Source organism: Cornus florida, unplaced genomic scaffold (assembly GCF_030987335.1).
Source record: "Cornus florida cultivar Cherokee Brave unplaced genomic scaffold, ASM3098733v1 CherokeeBrave_3.0.0_Hap2_Chr08, whole genome shotgun sequence".
NCBI classification, from domain to species: Eukaryota; Viridiplantae; Streptophyta; class Magnoliopsida; order Cornales; family Cornaceae; genus Cornus; species Cornus florida.
Window position 1 is genome coordinate 62,862,184 of NW_026775578.1, and position 23,331 is coordinate 62,885,514.

General features: G+C 38.1%; 1 protein-coding gene across 5 annotated transcripts; it reads right to left on the bottom strand.

Annotated features, from left to right (window-relative positions):
- Positions 1–372: 372 nt before the first annotated feature.
- On the bottom strand, positions 373–5,418 carry LOC132271858 (serine/arginine-rich splicing factor RS40-like). Of its 5 annotated transcripts, none has more exons than XM_059773361.1 (6): positions 5,326–5,418; positions 3,592–3,702; positions 1,911–2,023; positions 1,542–1,780; positions 843–1,355; positions 373–708 (listed from the first exon to the last, which is right to left on the bottom strand). In XM_059773361.1, the coding sequence occupies exons 2-6, from the start codon at positions 3,695–3,697 to the stop codon at positions 672–674; spliced, it is 1,008 nt and encodes a 335-aa protein (XP_059629344.1). In that variant the 5' UTR covers positions 3,698–3,702; positions 5,326–5,418; the 3' UTR covers positions 373–671. The 5 variants fall into 5 exon arrangements, with proteins under 5 accessions (XP_059629344.1, XP_059629343.1, XP_059629342.1 ...); XM_059773360.1 differs by having other exon boundaries at positions 1,542–1,777; positions 5,225–5,378; XM_059773359.1 differs by having other exon boundaries at positions 5,225–5,378.
- Between the last annotated feature and the right edge of the window lie 17,913 nt (positions 5,419–23,331).

Here is a 23,331-nt window from a genome sequence, read left to right on the forward strand (position 1 = left end):
AGATCAACAGATTATACTCGTTCTTGTGTATTGCAAAAGGTTTTCTAAATATAATAAATTCCCCAATCCAACAGTTACATAGAGATTTTCATCAAACAACTAATCATAAATCTAAACCCTTAAACAAAAATATAAAGGAAGGACAAAGGAGAAGAAAATACCTAAAAAGTAAAAACCATTATCAAAATAACTAAACATGAGAACACCTGAAAAATAAGTTTCAGACATATAAATCCTAAAAAAAAGTTGGAGAAAGGAAGCTACCAAAATGTGATAGGTAGCTAAAATGTGGCCAGTTGCCAGAAATATTTTGCACAAAACGATTTAACTTGAAAACAACAAAAACTAATATCCAGAGTAGAGCAAAGCAAATGAAGTAAACGGGAAAATACTGATTTAAAGATCTCAATCAAAAGTCGCAAGTTTTTTGCTGTGCTATCCTGGTTCAAAATACAACAAAAACTAGTATCCACTACATTCAGAGCATATTAAGAGACATACTAACAACAAAACTAACATAGACTAGCATCCAACATCAATCCTTCCAGTAACCTTTTTTGTCATAGTTTCATCCAAGGCCAGTTGCATTGGAAAATCTAGCAGCAGCAAAGGCAACACTCCATATCACTACCAAAGATGAAGCAGTTGGAAGTTTTTCAGCTCAATGTGATTCAGGACCGAGATCTTTCCCGTTCTATGGGTGAGCGACTGCATCAGTACCAAAAAAACACGTCAGAACTATACATATTTAAAAGAAAACAACAACTGAAATTTATCAGCAAAAATTAGCTATGTAAAGATTTAAATCAAAGCAAAAGAGGAGAAGAAGATAATGTATAAACCTCCTGTATCTCTCCTGCATGGGGCTTTCATCTCCTGCATACTTCGGGCTGTCCCTCAGTTCAGGCTTATAATTTGGGCTGGGTTCACGAAGACCCTCCTCCTCAGGGCTGAACCTATCTCTCCGAGGACTTGGGCTGGGGCCACGACCATAATCAGGACTAACCTTCTCTCTTGGACTGGGTCCACGACGGCCTTGGTCAGGACTAGGCCTCTCTCTTCGAGGGCTAGGGCTAGGGCTAGGGCCACGGCCATAATCAGAATTAGTTCTCTCCCTTCTGTGGTTGATCGGGCTGGGGCCACGGCCATAATCAGGGCTTGCTCGGTCTCTCCTATAGGGACTTGGACTACGGCCACGGCCATAATCAGGACTGCCCCTCTCCCTCCTATAGGGACTTGGAGATCGCCTTCTTCCAGGTGACCTATCACGGCTTCTATCTGGGCTATATCCATTTCTCCTGTCATCATCGTCTTTGATTGCATATTCCACTGAAATAACTCGATCCATCAGCTTGCTGCACATCAAGATAAAATGCACAAAACACATGTAAGGTACCTTGAAATAGACACACAAGTACAAACAGTATTTCCAGCAAAATGTAATCACATTTCACATGGGGAAAGATCACAATTTTAAAAATGGAACTTAAAAGATGCTATCCCTGACAACTAATTGTAGAAAACAATACCAAAGAACAAACCTCATGTTTGTAGCTTCCAATGCTTTCGTAGCATCTTCTTGGGTTTCATACTGAATAAACGCGAAATTCCTTCTAATCCTTATGTTCAATATTTTCCCATGTGGATCAAAATGCCTTTCCAAGTCCCTTGTCCTTGTATGGTAAGGATCAAAATTGATAACAAACAAGGTCTTTGAAGGCCTTAAATTACCAGAAGATTTTCTAGAAGAACTCCCAGGCCTTCTAACACCACGTTCCTGCTGGAACATAGCAAAGGACAGCTCAAGTAAAGATGTGACCGAAAACACTAGATAGAGTGAGGAGAGAAGTAATGGAAACTTTTCAAAGAAAAATATCATAACCATAGGTAGCAGCATAATGCATCATTACCTTAGTCCACTCGACACGAAGTCGGCGTCCCTTTCTACCAAATTCTATCCGATCAAGTCCCCGAATTGCATCCTCGGCATCTCTCTCATCATCCATATAAACAAAAGCAAACCCTGCAATCCAGTAAAGTAAAAGAATCCAAAAAACAAAAATATCTTATTCAAACTTTCAAGAAAGAAAACTACGTGGAGAATCACATGTAAATGATTCCTTCATATGAGATGGCATTTTTTTCTCCAACGAGTACACAACCCATCTATCGTACTACCACAAAATAAACCGCTCTGTGAAATCTAGAAACTATTGACCAGTAAAATCAGTAACAGACCTTGGGTGATGGATGAACTAAATGATGTCAAGGAACAAGAATCCAAAGGTGGATGTCTCATTGTAAGACAATGAAAAGAGAGTGCCTTCTCCATCTATTCTGTTGTCTTTGCTTCCAGGTCGGCAATGTTTCTACCGAACATGTCTGAAAATGAGGGCTGGACAAAAGTCATGAGGAATGGAAAGCAATGGTGTCTGAGGAAAATGTGGGATTGTGATGCCACAGTGGATCAGAGTGGCACAGGAAATGTAATGCAGAAGAGCCCATCCATCCGCCAGGAAGTGTATGGACATTGCAAGGTAATCCTGCGCCAAAGAATTAATTGAGTATGGGGGTTTTACACTCAATAAACATATTCTTTTCTTTAAAATTATCCTAGCACCCCACAACAACTCGACGAGGAAGGACTGCTGCTGTCGCCGATTCACGTGGTCTGTATATTCTGCAGTCAAAACTGTACCAAAAACTGCCGCCCTTAGGTGTTGGAATTTGCTCCTAGCTGAATATGTTGGTTCTGTAGAATCCACGACCTCACAGGGATATTGGCCATGCTTTCCGTATGATAATTTATTTTGTAAACCATCTTATAATAGATGTATATAATATATATATATAAATATAGTTAATGTCAGGGCCCATCCATGAACATGACTTCAGTCAAGGAAAATAAATGATTTTGACATGCAGTTTAACAATGTTGCAGGAGGCTACAAAACAAATTACCTATAAAACCTATGTTACAAAACAAAAGTGATGCATGTTAATATCAGCCGCCACCAATACATAAAACAAAAATAACTCATTTCTCGTAATCTATCCTTGCAGGAAAAACAAAAAAAAAAAAAAAAAAACGCCCATTAAATTTACTCTATTCACAAAATAAATCCTTTAACTTAACCAGTGGAACGATTTCTCACTTGGGGCATGCTGGCTAATAGTTCAGGGCAGACTTGTGTCTTACTCATATATGCTGATTGTAGCGAACAACATAAGAAAAGTTGCTTTCTTTATTACAAATATTAGCACCTTCATGTATCAGTGCTAGTTAAAAGTGTATCCTAATAAATACAAAAGCAGCTCAGTACAGAAGAATGCTTGACAATTCATAGTTCAAGATCCGTGTAAGATGGTTTCACCATCAAATCAATTAATTGACTGTAAAAATAACCATGAGAAAATTACTCCCAAAAAATATAAAAATAAAAATAAAAAAAGAGGAAAGAACCATGACATAAAAACAAATCCAATGACTGAAAGAAAACTATAAATTAACAAGTTAAAAAAACAAATTCTGCAAAAAATTAAAAATAATCAAATCAAATCAAATCATAAGGAACATGGTGCTGAAATTACCAGATTTCATATCCACTCTATCAACCTTCCCATATTTTCTGAAAAGCCGCTCCAGATCAGACTGACGTGCATCAAACTCAAAGTTTCCACAGAAAATGGGCCTCATCTTACCTATGCACAAGATGATAAATTTTCCTATAACCTTTGATTTGGTGTAAATATGCAAATAAAAACACATAACAGTAAGAAGTATAAAATACATGACACAGTTTCACGGGATCAAGAAAAGGTTAACCAGTTCATTGTCAGAGTAGATCACGTACTGTAAACTCATTAACATACTAACTGCATATAGAAATAATACAAACAATTATCTACAGAAAAAGAACAGCAGCATCCACATCATCACTAGACACCCTTAATTTTGGTAATTTGAAAAGCAGCAGTTGTAGTACACCAGAAACAAATTTGTCATGTATAACTTACTCCAATTACAGACAGGCACCTTTGGGTCGACACAACTATTGCTAGGGATCAATTTTCTTAAAAAATATCTTAATTTTACAACCAAAATGAAGTTCTCTTCCTGAATATAATGTGGAGACATATATTTCATTAGTGTACTAAATAGAGGAGGCCTCAATGCAATCTTCTTTACCTATTCCACTTCAATTAAAGCAAATTTGAATTATCATGGTGTTGAACAATATTGACAAAGTACAAAAATTCCATTCAAGTTGTTTCAGCCAAAACTATGCCTTCCCTACCATTAATAATCTTCAGCAATAAACAACAAATGATACACTAGAATACAAACATACATATATATATGTATATATATATATATAAGCTACATGAGCATTCCATTTACCTTCACTAACTGTATAAGTTACATTATCTCATCCTTAATGTGCCCTCAAAAATTTTACAAAGAAAACAACCCATTATTGACCAATTCAAAGCAGAGACTGAGCACTTCATTTACCTTCACTAACTGTAACTAAAATACAAGTTACTTTATCTCATCCTTAATGTGCCCTCAAAAATTTTACAAAGAAAACAATCCATTATTGACCAATTCAAAGCAGAGACAGAACAAACACGACCTAGTTTCATTTTGGTAGTAAGTGAAGACACAAAAATCATATTATCAAAATCAAAAAATTTCCAGTCTTGAATGTTTTCATAGTTTGTTACCACAGAGAAAAAGCCTCCACTAAGCTTTGTCAATTAGGCTTAAGCTTTGTCCAAAACTAATTGGCAAGACTATTGCAACAATATTTAACAATATTTCATTATTTCGTTGCTCTTCAGACACATTTCCCAAACTTAGGACAAAACTTGAGAACATAACCAGCCAAATCAACCATTAAACTTCATAGCTAAAATATATATATACATATATATATAACCCATACTTTTAGCGCAAAAATAAAAAAAAAAAATCATTAATAATAAAAAAAAAAATAGATATGAAGTACACAGTTTGCCACATAGATCTAAAGATAAACACACGTAAGGTCAGCTACAAATCAAGTCAAAAGAACAATCAGATCTAGGGTTAATGTAACCAAAACGTCGGATCGAAACAAAGTGCTCCGTTTTCTAGCAGAGATATTGCCAGAAAAACTGAAATCCTAGGAAAGACATCACAAACCCTAAAACAGTAATCAAATCGAAAAAAATTTATCACCGTTTCTCATATTCTCTCACCGACCAAACAGATCTGCATAGAAAAGGACGGAAAGTTGACGGAAAATTGAGAGAAGATACAAGGAGATTGGCGTCGCGTACCTTTGAGTGTTTGAAACCCTAAAAGCGACAGAGACGAAAGAAACTCCCAAGTAAAAATATCTTCGAGACTGACGGCAACATAACGCTCGTGGCTATATATATAAGCACGATATGTGTATATTGTCTATAAACCCCTCCATTTTTTTTAATTGTAAAATGACCTATTTTATTAGGGGCCAATTGGCGACGGTTTTTTTTTTTTTTTTTTGTGTTTTTTTTTATGGTAAAGCAAACACACATACTTTTTTGTCCACGTCCGGACTCGAACCCCCTTCCTCTATTTTGAAGATGAAGAGATTATACCATTAGGCCAAAAACCCTTTGGTACAAATTGATAATGTTTGCTATCATTCAAATAGTACCAAGTACTTCTTAAATGAGGCCAAAATCGAAAGTATAAAAATAATATTTTTTGTTGCTTCCGGCATTGTAGAAAAAGAACTTTTAAAAAAATAATAATAAAAAATTCTAAAATGACATTTTTAACTATTCATTTAATTTTTCAAATTTCATATTTTTACTTCAAAAAATCTTACAACAAATTTGCATTACCAAACAAGTTTCGAAATAGTGTTGAACACACTTTAAAACAGAAACACTGCTTCTGCTTTGGGTCAAAGCAAAAGCGGTAGCCAAATGGGCCCTACGGAGTACTACTTATGTCTTGTGGGTTTCCTATGACCCGAAGGTTTTTGCGAACCAAAACGGCCCTATTAAGACTGGTTTGGAAAATTATGGGCTTGGATAGTTCAGGTTGCTACGTTCATGTCACATTTTTTGTGTTTTTGTTATCGTAATATATAAAAACATGATTTTACTTTTCGAAATGAAAATTAAAAAGCAAAATGATAATTATTAAACTTTGTTGTTGTCACAATTTTAATAAATAGAAAATAATAACAGTATTTAGTAATACATATTTATTAAAAGCATTCACTTCACGAATTGAACAATCAACATCAAAAGTATCCATATTGAAATAAGCAAGACATGCTTTTAATGGATCTTTTAAAAGGATAAAAGGAAGAGACTCTTGGACAAGATCATCAATCACATCAACTAGGAAACACTCGCATTCATTTATGGGATGTTAGCTCGCATTAAAGACATTCAACTTGATTATCATATTACCAAAAGAGTTATCCATAATACCCAACCGACAATTGATTGTGGCATTGGCGGTGGCAAGAAAAGGTCTATCTAGGATGATTGGGGCACTGGTTCGATGTCAAGAGTTACAAAATCAACCGGAAAATAAAATGTGTCCACCTTGACAAGGATGTCCTCAACTATTCCCCGTGGTTGTTTTGTTAACCTATCAGTGAGTTGAAGCACAACCGATGTAGGGTTTTGATCTCCTAACCCCAATTGACAATAAACCGAGCATGGAATGAGGTTAACACTTACTCCTAAATCCAAAAGAGCCTTATTAATTTCATGATCCCTAGTGATGCAAGAAATGGTAGGAGTACCGAGATCTTTGAATTTTAGAGGAGTATTATTTTAAGGTTACTTCCTTTTGGCTTGAAAGAGTCTAGAGAGAAATATTGGAAGAGCAAGAGAAGGGCAAAAATGAAGCTTGGAAAGATGAAGTTTTAAGCTTTAATGGAGGCTTCAACCATGCAAATGAGAAGCTAACTCTCTTCCTAGGGAGTTCACGTAGCCATCTCCAAGTAACTATATGGTTTGATCTTTGTTAATATTTTAGGGAAAATGAGGTATTTGTATAGCTATTGTATAACTTTGATGTTTACAAGTTCTAAGTATCTTATAATGATTTTTATTGTACAAAATCTTTTATAATGAAAACCTCTTCTTATCTTAGAAAGCTTTTATTATAAGGGAACCATGTTCATTTTCATGGTGATAATGAGAATGATGAGTTATACAATTGTTTGCATGACATACAAAGTAAGAACTCTGATATATCATACTTAGGGAAGACAAGTTGTACTCCGTGTTAGTCTAGCTTAGTTAGGTGCACAAATTGCGCTAACCAAAGATGGGTTATGCTTAGCTCTTGAATTGTATGTGCATTTATTGCATTGACGATTTCGTTGTGATCGTAAGCCGCACGAATCATTGCTATGCATCTCATAGTTTCCCCCATGATAAACAAAATCGGCCATGGTTATGAGGGGATGGTGAAGTCAATTCCCTAGCCGTCTCTCCATTTGAAAACTTAATCATTTAATTTCAAGTCTAGTATTTAATTTCAAGTAATTTAGATTATTCAACAATCAACATTCAACCATTCTCGAATTAAACTGGAATTAATCTTACAAATTTAATGGCCATAAACTTCGTAATCCTCATGGTTCGACACCCTTTATGTAGCCATATCCTATGACGAGGTCGCTTGTAAATGCCAAACTAAATGTAGTGAATGTATGGTTCAAGAAAAGCCTTTTATGTCAAATTTAAATTTATAAAAACCACTACCAATACCACTACTAACGTAGCAAGAGTGAGTAGGGATCGTCCCAAGGGATTATACGTGTTGGAATTTCAGTTTCGACTCTAGCGTACCAAATGATTGCAAAAGAGAATTGGGTTGGTTGATTATACTAAATGAGCTAAACTATAATAAAGCAATGCAATAAGATAAAGAGTAAGTAAGAAGGAAAGGTCTTGGGGTGTAGAGATCACCACCAAACAATACTATTTCAAACCATAATCAAGTGACTAATGAGGGAAATGAATGTGTTGCAACAATGTTGTGTGTGTAAAAGACATTCAATTGGTAAGGGTGACTCAACAAGTGCAAATTGTCTCAATCAACATGTGTGAGGCCACAATACATCTATTGGTAGAGGAATATATTGTCTAAATATCATGTGAAGATAACAAAATAACAATTTAAGTCATTGAACCTTTCATTAAGCTCATAGTCCAAGCAATCCATAAGGATGATTTAGTTAAACATTCATTATCTAAACATCATGTGAGAGGTACAAAATATCTATTGGGAGAGGAATAAATTGTTTAAACACATGTGAAAGATACAACATATCATAACTAGTCATTAATCCTTCATTAAGCTCACAATCCACATACAACACAAAATTAGAGAAATATGCCATTTGGACTCACAAGCATGGAACATCAAACATTAAGAGTAGATTGTTCTCCCATATAACATTACACTACCACTACACTAAATCTACACTACTAGCATGAAAATAAAGCTATCTAGACTAGGGGAGAGGCACAAACCATCAAGAATAGGCATAAACCATCAAATGAACCAAAATAGCATTCATTAAGCATATCATCTTGATAATCTCTAGATCTATAGCATCAATACACATAGACATGCATCAAAAACACTAAATCTAGGGATAAGCACATGAATATCCTACTCTAGCATACATAGACATATGGATAGAATAAAATAGTCAATTGGAAGCATTAAACCATACAAACCATGAAATAATCAAGATTTATATATACATGAATATCAAGATATATCATACAACACTAATCCCTCAATAATACACAAGATTAGAGTATAGAAAGCATGCTTGGGGCTAACTCTAGCCCCAAGAGGATGTCTAGCCACTCATGGTAGTGATGATCCAACCCTCAAGGGTTAACTCCATGGCTGCTCCTTGTTGGTGAAGATCTCCTCCAATGGTTGCTCTAGCTTCCTCCTTTCTTCCTCTCCAAGAATAGCCTCCAAGATGATTTTCAATGTGTGACAAGAGACTTTCTCAAAAAGTGTATCATATTCCTTATATAGGTAGGTCAAATACACCCCATGATGAGCTGTGGTCGTGCAAGGCATATTCTCCAATGATTGGATGAAGGACGGAATAAATGAGCCGGACTTTAACTTTTTCTCGCTGGAGGAAGTTCGATCGATCGAACCTTAACTTGGATCGATTGAAAATGGGTTCGATCGATCGAACTGCATCTTAGATCGATCGAAGTGGTTTGACTCCTCCGGATAATGACAAGGCTGGGATATTTTCAAGATATTTATGGGGAAAAAGACAAAAGTGGTTGGTAGGCGTACAGCTATGGATAAGATCAATCATTTGAATAGGACAAAACAGGGTTCGATCGATCGAAGGTGATGTTCGATCGATCGAACTTGGAATTTCAGCAAAGGCCAAGGTTGGATCTATCGAGAGGTACTGTGATCGATCATAGATTTTCGATCGATCGAACTCTAAGTTGGATCGATCGAACTTTTCAACTGCACAACTTGATTCCTTTTTGCTCCTTTCTTTCTCCAATTTGCTCCCTCCTTTGGTTTATCTCAGGATTGCTTCAATTAAGCTCTTATTTGGCTGAGTTAGCTCAATTTTGGGATTAGTGCCTGAAAATATAAATAACACGTAATAAGTCTAAAACGGCAAAGTAAGATAGATAAAGGTACTAGAATGCTTAAGCTTAACGGGTTTAAATGCGCACTTTTCAGTGCTCATCACACCCCCAAACTTAAATATTTCTAGTCCCTAGCAATGAACTAAGAAGTAAAGGAATGAAATAAACAACTATACAAGTATAAACTGGAAAGCAAGTAAAATAATAACACCATTTTCGTAGGGAACACGATTGCATTTAGCATATGCAACAAGCCTTTTAAACCCCTAGGTTACCCCTAGTGGACAAGTAAAGTCTCGTGAGGGTTTCCAGAAATGGTACCCACAAACATTAAACTCATTCTTTCAAAAGAGGCACCAATATTGCAAACAAGCATTGGGAGAAAACTACCTCAAGTATGCAATTTTTCAACCGTTTCTAAGCAATCTCCAAAAATTTCAATATCAAGCAAGCAAGTATGGTCCTCCACATATCAAGAAAATGATCATGAAAATCGAAACAAGTCTAGAATCCATGTGAGAGGTCCGGCATCAAGTGTGTTGCTATCTTAGCCAACTAGAGAAGTAATCACATCCTTACCCTCAAACTAGCACACAAATCTAGTACCGATCATCAAGATAAGAGAGTGAACATTTTATTAAAGCTTTATTGTTCTAGATGCGCTTATTCTTTTCACTCGTTTTCTTCTTCTTTTTTTTTTTTTTTTTTTTTTTTTTTTTCATTGAGGATCAAAGATGGAAATATTGTGTAATGTGTTGATCTCTTAAGCTTTCTAGAAGATTCATGTAGCGAGCTTTAGGTCAATGACTCCCAAACCAGATGGCTTTAGGGCATTAGGTGTTAAGACACCCCAACGGACTTACAAACTCAAATCAACTAGGTTACAAATCAAGACAACAACCATCTAATCATTTCCCACTTCTCGCCTTTTGGGAGAAGTCCTCACTTTTATTGCTTTTTGCAACTTCTTCTTCTTCTTCTTCTTCTTTTTTTTTTTCAATTATTAACCTAGAGTTTGGGCCCTCCACCTTTCGGCGCGAGAAGTTCACTGCTTAATGAGGCAAGAATCCCGGCTACTCAATGAAAAGGGGTTGTTATCCACCTTTATCAAGAATGAAAGCTTTCAATGCACTACTAGCCCAATTGGGATATAACCAATTCAATAATCAACAAAGCATGTACCCCACAATTGAATGCTAGTGTGCGCCGGTGCTAGTGTAGAATCCTAGAATGAATCTTAAAACAATCACAGAATCAAGATGATGTGGACCAAAAGTGCAAGCATGATATTAATTTTTTTTTTTTTTTTTTTGAAAAATTTACTCCTAAATGGCATTCAAAAGGCATACAAGGAGTATTGGACTCTCAAGTCAAGCAATTTTTAAATTTTAAGCAATATAGTCCTCAAAAGATCAAAATCATAGCTAGAAATGGACCAAGTATAGAAATATCCCTCAAATGCACAAGACATACTCAAATTTTGAATTTTAAAGTAACACTGAAACATACACCAATACCCCAAAACTTAAACTGCACATTGTCCTCAATGTGTGAAGAGAACAAATGAAAGAGTATACCAGTGCTTTAGACATGAATGATCAGGATAGAAGTATCCAAAGTGGGTGGCATGGCCCCCCCAAACTTGGGATAAACTGTGGTCCTGAAAAGTTTGCACTCGGATAAACTCATTAGATAACAAGATAGGATAATCAGTGCACAGTGGACATGCAAGTGTAAAATGGGATAAATAGAGACTAGAGAGAGAGGTGTAAGAGTGGTCCTGAAAAATTGGGCAGCACTCTCTCACTGAAGTCACTGTGGTGTACCTGATGGAGTCAAACATACAAATATGAGATACTAAGAGACATATATAATCAAAAAGCAATATATAGAGAATATAAAGTGCAGGTACATCAATAAAATAATAAAGCCGACAGACCGGCCGCAAAGTATAATACAGTAACAGTGACAGTATAATACAGATCCAGAATAAAAGAAATGAAAGTATAGAACAACTGGAAGTGGAGTCTCAGGAGGCCTGATCGTGAAGATCTGCAGTGGCTGGAGGTGCAGGTGCGGGTGCAGGTGCAGGGAGTTGGCTGGAGAGATCGGCAAAGCAAGCCATGACATCCGCCCTGAAAGAGGTGAACTCAGCTCGGTGGGTAGTGATATCGGTTCGCGTGGCTGCTACGTCCTCCTCCAGTGTCTGCAAGCGTGCTCCGAATCCGGGAGTGGGAACTGGAGACTCAGGCAGAGATGCCTCTGAAGAAGACTCCCGAACTCGCTCCTGAGCAGCGGCTCGATCACTGGTATCATCGGCATCAGCATCATTTGCAGCATCGGCATACTCCTCCGCAAGTCGCTCCAGGTCAATGTCCATGCAATCGGCAGCCGGACCGACTGGTGCATCGTCCGCTGCGATATCTACTGCTGCTGGAGGTGCCGGCTATGCCTGGGCTGCGTCCTCAACCTCTAGTTCAGCTGCTGCCTCTACAGCTGGCTCCTGAAGACTCCGAATAAAAGCATTGTAGCTCTTCTTCCAGTCGCTTCTCCCATAGAAGCTGGACCGTGCAAGGGGCTCTTCATCTGGGGGTACTTTGTAGCGCTGGTCAAGAAGGATCTGCGTGATGAGGTGTCTGAAGGGCAGGACCTTGGATCGCTTAGGGTCCTCCCTGGAAATGAAAGAATCATACAACAACCTCATCACGCTCCAGATGAGGACTGGGATAGATACCCAGCAGCCCGTGTAAAAAGCGTAAAGAGCTGTCAAGTAATCATGACGCCTCTGGATCTTGTGGCCCGCCATGTAAATGTTCTGGAAGAGAACTGTGTTGATGAACCAGAGGTCGTCAGGCAAGAAGGTCCTGGTGGCGAATGTCTGACCACCGGCATGATGGCCTGTCAAGGAGACAGCCATGTCAGAAAATTAAGGCCTATGCAGCCTCGGGTATGTCTTTGCAAGCTCAGGTGGACACCGGTGTGGGCACCGGCAAGAACGGGCCAGAGTGTCAACTGTGATGACAATCTCGTGGCCATCCACTGTAGTGATCATCTCCGCGGTTGATCGTGGCGAGGGCCGGAGATGCTGAAAGAATAGCCGCACCAGTCGCGGGTATACAAGGCCGGTAACTGGGGCAAGGATGGCTGAGAGGCCCCGCTGCATGATATCCTGATAGCTAGACCGGGTCAGGATAGACTCGGAGAAGTACGCAGTATCGAAGTACGACTCCTGAGCCACGGTCATGGCTGCATATCTCGGCAGCAACTGGTCACGGCGCTGAGCCGGTAAAGGTGGCTGCGGTGATGGCATGACGACTGCATCTGCCTGATGGCGCACAGGAGAAGGTGATGGTGTGAAGGCTGGAGGAGCCTGGGATGTAGATGGCACGTGGTCAGCTCCCTCCTCAGCCTCGTGGGATGGGGACTGAGGGGGAGTAGCCTGTGCGGGCTCCTCCTGAGCATGAGATGGCTCTGCAACCATCTCTATCCTGGGCCGTATATGTCTGCGGGGTCGCTGTGGCCCCGAAGATCGCCTGGCTACTATCTTGAACCGCGGAGGCATGATCTGTAAAAAGACAAGAAAATTTCAATATATAAGTTAGTGCCAGATATATAAGAATTTAAATGCATAATAGAAACATGTATGTCAAATAAGATAGACAGAATATGGATGACATGAATCTATGATAATGATGAAATGTGAGTCATGCTAAGTAATGTAGGTATGAAATGCATCCAATGTGGAATATCACAGGCATTGTGCATATAAAGATAGCATGAAGACGACACAAGATGAATGGAGTGTGTATGTGTGATCTTTAAAAGTTCGATCGATCGAACTTTAAGTTTGATCGATCACAGAAAATTTTCGATCGATCGAAGTAAAAAATGTTCAAAAGTTGGATCGATCGAAGTGAGTTGGATCAATCCAACAGTTGGATCGATCGAAGCATGATTATACACAGGTTGGATCGATCGAAGATAGTGAAATGAAGTTCACTACTTCGATCGATCGAAGCACAAGTTCGATCGATCGAACTGTACGAATGCCGAATCTGAAAAGTCGCAGATCTGTGAGATCTAGAGCACTGGGCCCACACAAACGTGTTTGTGGGCCCATTTACACACCAAACATCCAATCCTCAACACCACTCCCCAAATGCCAAATCAAATCAAAAATCCCCAATTTTGGTTCGGCCGAATGCATGTGTGTATATGTATATCATAATCATGAAATTGATGCTTCAAAATGGATGATTAATACACATACAACATAAATCAATATAGAAAATCATGAATCATGCATCGATTAAACTTTTAAATCAAGAAATGGCTCGCGGTTTACCTCAAAACCGAGAGGGATGAGATGAGAGAGAGGCGGCGAAACCGCGGTGAAAATAAGGCTCTACCTTACCGGAATTGGCTCGCCGGAGATGAGGAAGATGATTGGAATGGAGGTTGGCCGGATTGAGCTTGAGATTGAGAGAGAGGGAGACTTAGGGTTAGGGTTTGTTTCGAAGTTGGATCGATCCAAATGTATCGATCCAACTCGATTTTATTTTTAAAAACACGATATGCAGAGTTCGATCAATCGAACATTAAGTTCGATCGATCAAACTTAGGTCTCCACTCTAAATTTTTTTTGTTTTTTTTTTTTGAATTTGAATTTTGAATTTTGAAAAATCAAAGGAAATTTATTTAATGAGATGCAAATTTCGATCAAACGAAGAAAGATTTCAATCGATCGAAGAGGATAAAGAATGTACAAGTTTTAGGCTTCAAGAGTTGACACGTGCTGGAACCTTGGATCGATCGAACTTGGAATTCGATCGATCGAACATGAAAAATTTTGAAAAGTCCCGAGAGCATACATTTTGGAATTTGGATGCAGGTCCAAAATTTTTCTAAGTGTTGGGACTTATGATCGATCGAACCACATGTTGGATCGATCGAAAGGTAGTTCGATCGATCGAAATGGTTTACGATCGATCGAACTTTTGAAAATTTGGAGATCCCGAGAGCATGCATTTTGGAATTTGGATGCAGGTCCAAAATTTTTCTAAGTGTTGGGTGCAAAATGAGAGTTGGATCGATCGAGTCCATAGTTGGATCGATCGAACCAATGTTCGATCGATCGAACCAAAACTTGGATCGATCGAAATTATGTCTAAATGCTCAAAATGACTTGAATGCTCATGCAATCCCTTACTCAGTTCCTTCCAATGTATATGAACCACAAAAACAGTATCTAGACTTCGCAAGAATCAAAATGCAAGATAGAAATGAGGGAGGAATAGGGTTTTGACATCCTACGAATTTCGGTGCTAGTCTTTAACGTCTCCGCAAGACCTAGGGTTCTTTTAACCCAGATCAAAGATCTTGCAATGCATCCCCTCCTTTTTGGGATGAGAGATGTTTCGAGTCACTCCCAACAAATGGTTCTTGGAAGAACTTGTTGGGGTAAACTCAAAAGACGTCTTGAGTTCCTTGTCAAAACTTTCCTTGGGCTTCCACGCCCTTTCACAACAAGAGTTCGAAATAACTTTTCTTGCATGCAATGCTGAAGATAAAGATGAAGGCTTTGAAACATTGTTCATACACAAAAGCTCATTCCTTTCACAAGCAAGATCATGATATTCCTCTACCACATTAACCTCTTCCTCATATTTGTCAAATGGATTGGGTGTGGGGTTAAAGATGTTCAACTTCACTCTCATGTGCCCAAAAGAAATCTTCATTATCCCCGTCCTACAATTTATGTTGGCATTTGAGGTTGCTAAGAAAGGACGGCCAAGGATAACCGGAATTTGGTTCTTTGGATCGGGCACCGGTTCCGTGTCAATGACGACAAAGTCAACCGGGAAGAAGAACTTATCAATTTTAATCAACACATCCTCAATTATCCCCCTAGGCTTCTTAATGGATCGATCGGCAAGTTGTAAAACCACCGACGTCAGTTTCAATTTATTTAGGCCCAATTTGACATAAACCGAATAGGGAAGAAGGTTAACACTAGCCCCTAAGTCAAGAAGTGCCCGGTTGATGACATGTTCACCAATGATACAAGATGTTGTAGGTGCACCGGGGTCCTTAAACTTTGGCAAAGTGTTGTGTTGTAGAATGGAACTCACTTGTTCGGTTAAGACCACTTTCTTTGATGTTTGGCTCTTGTTCTTCCGCTTTTGGGTGCATAAGTCCTTCAAGAATTTGGCATAAGCCGGAATTTACTTAATTGCATCCAAAAGTGGAAGATTGACTTTAACTTGCCTAAACATATCCATTATCTCATTGTTCTTGGTCTTTTGCCTTTCTTTTGAAATGGACCCTTTCAAGGCGTCCGGAAATGGAGCTTTTTCAAAAACTCTTTCAGCATTTTCTTTCAAAGAATTCTCAGCATTGGACTTGTTCAATTCATTGGATTTCAAATCACTTTTCAAAGAAGAATCATGAATAACATTTTTCAAAGAACTTTTCTCAAACACATTTTTTAACACTGTTTTCAATGAATCTCTTTGGAAATCATCTTTCAACTCACAATTTGAGGGCTTTTCATTCTCAAGATCATGCACATGCAATGAAGGAGGAATAGTGTGTGGAACGGGACGGGTGACAACTTGAGGTTGTACCGGTTCACTCTCTTCATTAGGCATTCTAACTTGATTGTCTACTACCCTACCACTTCTCAAGGTTGTTACCGCATTGACATGCTCAACATTATGCCCTTCCAATGAGGATTTGGTTTCTACAACACATTGTTATTTGATTGGGGCATTCATGTGCATCTTTCCCTTCTCTCTAGCATTAAGTGTTTCAGCTATTTGCCCTACTTGGGTTTCTAGCTTGGCAATTGATTGAGAATGAGAATGCAACAATTGAGTATTTGCTTCTAGAGTCCCAAAGCATTTAAAACCTTTTCCTTAAAAGCGGAACCTCTAGAATTTCCTTGAGAATATGATTAGTTAGGAAAATGAGAATTAACAAATTGATTTCCTTGTGAGTTATATGGTCTTGAACCTTGGGATCCTTGGTTTTGAAGTGGAGATGGAATGTATTTCCCTTGAAAACCGCCTTGGGAAGAGTTTGAGCCCTCCCCTTGGTTTTTCCAAGAAAAATTAGGATGATTCCTCCAACCGGGATTGTAATGGTTACCATAAGGATTGTTCCCTTGGTTCACAAATGTTGCATTAACTTGCTCAATGGGTTCATTTTAAATTTGTCCATGAGGACAATTAGAAGTAGAATGAAGAACACTAGAACAAGTCATACATGATTCATTTTGAGCTCTGGGAGAATGGTTAGGAACGGAAGACACTTGATTCGCCAAGTTTTGATTGATCAATTGATCAAACTTTTGAGATAAAGACTTCATCTCGGCGGTTATATCATTTAAGTGGTCAACTTGATGCAAGCCAACACTCTTCTTACCTTGAGAATTTCTACCATTCCTAGATGACAATGTTCTATGCAAAGAGTTTTCACTCATGCTCTCATAAAGACGCCACACGTCTTCCTCTTGCCGGTCTATATAAGAACCTCCCATTGAAGCATCAACCATACCTTTATAATTGTCCGATAAGATTTCAAAGAAGAATTGAACCAACTGCCATTTAGGCATGTCATGGTGAGGACACTTCCTAAGCAATTCATTGAAGCGTTCCCATACCTCGTGGAAAGTTTCTCCCTCCCCATGTGTGAATTCTCTAATGACGGTTGTCATAGCATTGGTCTTAGAAACCGGATAGTACTTTTTCAAAAATTCTTGTTGCATTTCTGCCCAAGAAGTTATAGAAAAAGGCCTAAGGTTGTTAAACCAATACTTCGCCTTATCTTTAAGGGTGAATGGAAAAAGTTTCAGCCTTAAAACTTCTTCCGGCATGTCCGTGTATCGAACGGTAGAACAAACTTCAAGAAACTCATCCAAATGCTTGTAAGGTTCTTCACTAGGAAGTCCATGAAAGTTAGGTAGCATTTGGATAGTTTGTGCTTTAATCTCATAATGGTGTGATCTAAATGGTGGCAATTGAATGCATGTGGGTGCATTATACTCATTAGGCACATAGTGATCTCTCAATGCGAGTGGTGAATTAGCAACTTGAGGTGCAACATGGACACCTTGGTTATATTGAGCTTGATTAATGATGGGGGGTTGTGGTGCATACATTGGCCTTGGAATTCCCATTGGAATTTGGCCTTGTTGTTGAGGAGGTTGATGAATGTATGGCCTAGGCATGCCTAATGGAACTTGCATATTATCATTTTGCACATTAGGATGAAGGATGCCTTGTTGGTCTATGTGACCAAGGTCTTCAACATGATCATCATTGAGAGCGTCCATTGGTAGATTGGTTCTATGTGAACTTCCTCTTCCTCTTGGATTCCTAATAGTGGATTCTAAATGCAAATCAAGAGGGACAAGAGTAGGTCTCAATGAACGACGACCATGCATGCACAATGCATCACGAGTAAGCAACTTTCTCAACAATGCAATTAAACTTCACAACCACAATTTTCAAATGCAATGTATGTCAAATAAATGCCTCCACGTGGGCCCCCGATTTATCTAATGATGCTATGCAATGCCTTCACGTGGGCCCCCAATTTAACTAAGGAGATTGAGTAAGAAGGTCTCACAATAGTCCTTTAGCACTTCAACTCCAAAATTAAAAGCTTAGCTTAGCAATTTTACTTAACAATTTTTCATTTTAAGCATTTTTCCTTTGCTTTGCTTTGCTCCTTAGCTTGGAATTACTTTGCTAGCTCATTGCTCAATGCACCTAGTCAATGGAGAACAAATTCAATAAGCAATCAAAAACAGAAAATAAAAAGAAAGTAAAGACACGATCAAAAGAGTACTAATCCTAATTGAATTTCACAATTCGACGTTGCCAATTTAAAATCCTCGGCAACGGCGCCAAAATCTGACGAGGTCGCTTGTAAACGCCAAACTAAATGTAGTGAATGTGTGGTTCAAGAAAAGCCTTTTATGTTAAATTTAAATTTATAAAAACTACTACCAACACCACTACTAACGTAGCAAGAGTGAGTAGGGATCGTCCCAAGGGATTATACGTGTTGGAATTTCAACTTCGACTCTAACGTACCAAATGACTGCAAAAGAGAATTGGGTTGGTTGATTATACTAAATGAGCTAAACTATAATAAAACAATGCAATAAGATAAAGAGTAAGTAAGAAGGAAAGGTCTTGGGGTGTGAGATCACCACCAAACAATACTATTCCAAACCATAATCAAGTGACTAATGAGGGAAATGAATGTGTTGCAACAATGTTGTGTGTGTAAAAGACATTCAATTGGTAAGGGTGACTCAACAAGTGCAAATTGTCTCAATCAACATGTGTGAGGCCACAATACATCTATTGGTAGAGGAATATATTGTCTAAACATCATGTGAAAATAACAAAATAACAATTCAAGTTATTGAACCTTTCATTAAGCTCATAGTCCAAGCAATCCATAAGGATGATTTAGTTAAACATGCATTATCTAAACATCATGTGAGAGGTACAAAATATCTATTGGGAGAGGAATAAATTGTCTAAACACATGTGAAAGATACAATATATCATAACTAGTCATTAATCCTTCATTAAGCTCACAATCCACATACAATACAATATTAGAGGAATATGCCTTTTGGACTCACAAGCATGGAACATCAAACATCAAGAGTAGATTGTCCTCCCATCTAACATTACACTACCACTACACTAAATCTACACTACTAGCATGAAAATAAAGCTATCTAGACTAGGGGAGAGGCATAAACCATCAAGAATAGGCATAAACCATCAAATGAACCAAAATAGCATTCATTAAGCATATCATCTTGATAATCTCTAGATCTATAGCATCAATACACATAGACATGCATCAAAAACACTAAATCTAGGGATAAGCACATGAATATCCTACTCTAGCATACATAGACATATGGATAGAATAGAATAGTCAATTGGAAGCATTAAACCATACAAACCATGAAATAATCAAGATTTATATATACATGAATATCAAGATGTGTCATACAACACTAATCCCTCAATAATACACAAGATTAGAGTATAGAAAGCATGCTTGGGGTTAACTCTAGCCCCAAGAGGATGTCTAGCCACTCATGGTAGTGATGATCCAACCCTCAAGGGTTAACTCCATGGCTGCTCCTTGTTGGTGAAGATCTCCTCCAATGGTTGCTCTAGCTTCCTCCTTTCTTCCTCTCCAAGAATAGCCTCCAAGATGATTTTCAATGTGTGACAAGAGACTTTCTCAAAAAGTGTATCATATTCCTTATATAGGTAGGTCAAATACACCCCATGATGAGCTGTGGTCGTGCAAGGTATATTCTCCAATGATTGGATGAAGGACGGAATAAATGAGCTGGACTTTAACTTTTTCTCGCTGGAGGAAGTTCGATCGATCGAACCTTAACTTGGATCGATCGAAAATGGGTTCGATCGATCGAACTGCATCTTGGATCGATCGAAGTGGTCTGACTCCTCCGGATAATGACAAGGCTGGGATATTTTCAAGATATTTATGGGGAAAAAGACAAAAGTGGTTGGTAGGCGTACAGCTGTGGATAAGATCAATCATTTGAATAGGACAAAACAGGGTTCGATCGATCGAAGGTGATGTTCGATCGATCGAACTTGGAATTTCAGCAAAGGCCGAGGTTGGATCTATCGAGAGGTACTGTGATCGATCATAGATTTTCGATCGATCGAACTCTAAGTTGGATCGATCGAACTTTTCAGCTGCACAACTTGATTCCTTTTTGCTCCTTTCTTTCTCCACTTTGCTCCCTCCTTTGGTTTATCTCAGGATTGCTTCAATTAAGCTCTTATTTGGCTGAGTTAGCTCAATTTTGGGATTAGTGCTTGAAAATATAAATAACACGTAATAAGTCTAAAACGGCAAAGTAAGATAGATAAAGGTACTAGAATGCTTAAGCTTAACGGGTTTAAATGCGCACTTTTCAGTGCTCATCATCCTACAAGGATTCGTGCTATTACAAGTGGGTTTTAATTGAAAAGAATATCAAGTTTTAGAACACATCAGGTATCTTTGTAGGATACTTAACCAAGAGTAAGGCTTACAGATGCTATAATCTAAGATCCTCAAAGGTGGTTGAGTCAATTCATGTGAGGTTTGATGAGAATCCTCAAGAAAATGGCTCTGAAGAAACTTATTTTACACCAGGATCAAATAAAGCTAGTACCTCACTCTCAGAGTCTATAAATTAGAAATAAACTACTTATCCAATTCTGCAGAAGCAGGTTGAAGCTGAAAACATCATTGGCTCACTGAGAACTGGAGTTTAAACAAGGGCTAAAAAGAAGTTAGGTGAGTTAAAGGTTGAAGATGCTAAAGAATACAGTCATTTTGCAATGATGTCCTATATTAAACCTAAATGTTATTCAGAAGCCAAAAATGATAAAGATTAGATAGTAGCTATGCAGGAAGAGCTTGATCAAATCCACAAGAATGACACTTGGAAGTTTGTTCCAAGACCCGAAGACAAGAATTTTATTGGCTCTAAGTGGATTCTCATAAACAAGTTGAATGAAGAAGGCTCAGTTATCAGAAACAAGACAAGGTTGGTGTGCAAAGGTTATACTCAACAAGCTGGTATTGACTATGATGAAACATTTGCTCCTGTGGAAGGAATGGAATCCATCAGAATGTTCTTATCTTTTGCTTGTTACAAACAAGTCAAAGTTTTACCAAATGGATATGAAGTCAGCTTTCTTGAATAATGAACTTAAAGAGGAAGTTTACAAAGAACAACCTAAAGGTTTTTAAAATTCACAACTCTCATCTCATGTGTTTAAACTAAGAAAGGATTTGTATGGTCTTAAACAAACCCCTAGAGCTTGGTATGAAAAGCTACATAACTTCTTGGTTAAACAAGGGTTTCACAGAGGTAAGATGGATAACACTTTATATGTCAGAACTCATCAAGATCAATTCCTCATTCTTCAAATTTATGTTGATGATATCATGTCCTGTGGTTCAGACACTTCATTAACCTCATAATTTGTCAATCTCATGAAGACAAGGTTTGAAATGTCTCTTCTAAGGACTCTTAGATACTTCTTAAGGCTTCAAACTCGTCAAACATCCACAGGAATCCTCATTTCTTAAAAGAAGTATGCTATTGAGCTACTCAAGAAGTTTAACATGGCTGAAAGTAAGGTTGTTTCTACACCTTTGTGCCCTAATACCAAACTTACACTTAAGTGTACCACAAAAACTGTCCCTTCAACCCTTTATAGGTCTATCATTGGAAACTTGTTGTATCTCACAGCTTCTAGGCTTGATATCATGTATTCTATGGGCTTAGTTGCAAGGTTTCAAAGCAATCCAAGAGTTTCTCACCTTCAAGCTGCTAAAAGAATCCTCAGATATGTTAAAAGAACTATTTCAATATGAACCTTCATCTTATTCATGAAATTCATTACATACAAAGCTATTTCCCTAAATTAAAATACAAAGAATGATATGTATAATTTGGTCCAGGCTACCTCAATCCCTTAGAAGGAGATTTAGCTCATCTTGGAGGTAGTGGAAACTCCAATGGTTGAATAGGAAGCCTCCATCTTCAGCTTTATGGCAGCCCCTCTTAAAAATACTCAAGAACCCTAGTTATTCCTCCTTTCTTCTCTCTAGAATTGCTACAAAATTCAAATATGATATGATAGATGATATGAAATACATTATAGTAATATCTATATAACCCCCTCTACCAGATTCAGTCAAAAATCTCCCTAAAACTTGTGCATTGAAGTAGGAGAAGAAAGAGAAAAATAACTAAAAATTCAAAATCCCACATTAATTCGCAGGTTGGTGTCCGGACGCAGCTTGTCAAGCTTGCGTGCCTTGTGGACGCTGAGGTGCTCATGGTGCAAGCTTCTAGCATCGGGTGTCCAGATGCATTTTTGTTTAGCTACTGGAATTCATCTTCTTTTAACTTCGTAATTTCTAGGCTACGATTACACATGGCATCCGAACGCCAAGAATGGTCTTAGAGGTTACGTCTGAATGCCAGCCTTGTTCTTCCAATGATGCATTTCATCTTTCTTACTAGCTTCTCATGTCGACTTCCTTCCTCAGGCTAAGCTTGCTCAGAGACTTAGGACCACTTTGTTGGTTTCCATAGCTCACCATTAACTTTGTTCATTAAAACCCCGTAAAAGCTTGCTTTTATTCCATTTTGAAGATAAACCCTGAAAATAGACAAAATGCAACAAAGCCTGTAAAATATACTTTATTAACATGCTAAATAGACTGAAACATGCAATTAAGAGCGTTTGAATATGCAATATTTGGCGCTTATCACCAAGAACCAAGGTTTTTCCTTATTGAGAGGGTTTTCTTTGTATACCTTGTGTTCATTGTGTTTTCTTGTCAACATTGATCTTGCTGTGAAGAAAAAGGATTTGAAATTGACCAATTCATCCCCCTCTTGGTCCAACAGACCTAGCCCTTACTGTCTCAAATTTCTGTTGTTCAACATTTATTTCAAACTATTCTTCTTCCACATACAAGTCATTATATATCAAATTCAGTACCAGCATCATCTCTAGATTCATTGTCTGACATACGATCCTTACTATGGTTCTTTTCTTCCTCCACATTCTTATTCCCATCATCAAT

Excerpts from the sequence above, each read along its gene's own strand:
- LOC132271858 (XM_059773359.1), bottom strand. Across the intron at positions 2,024-3,591 it reads TAGAGTGGATATGAAATCTG|GGTTTGCTTTTGTTTATATG; the intron begins GTAATTTCAGCA and ends ACTGGATTGCAG. Across the intron at positions 709-842 it reads ATGCAGGAGAGATACAGGAG|TCGCTCACCCATAGAACGGG; the intron begins GTTTATACATTA and ends GTACTGATGCAG.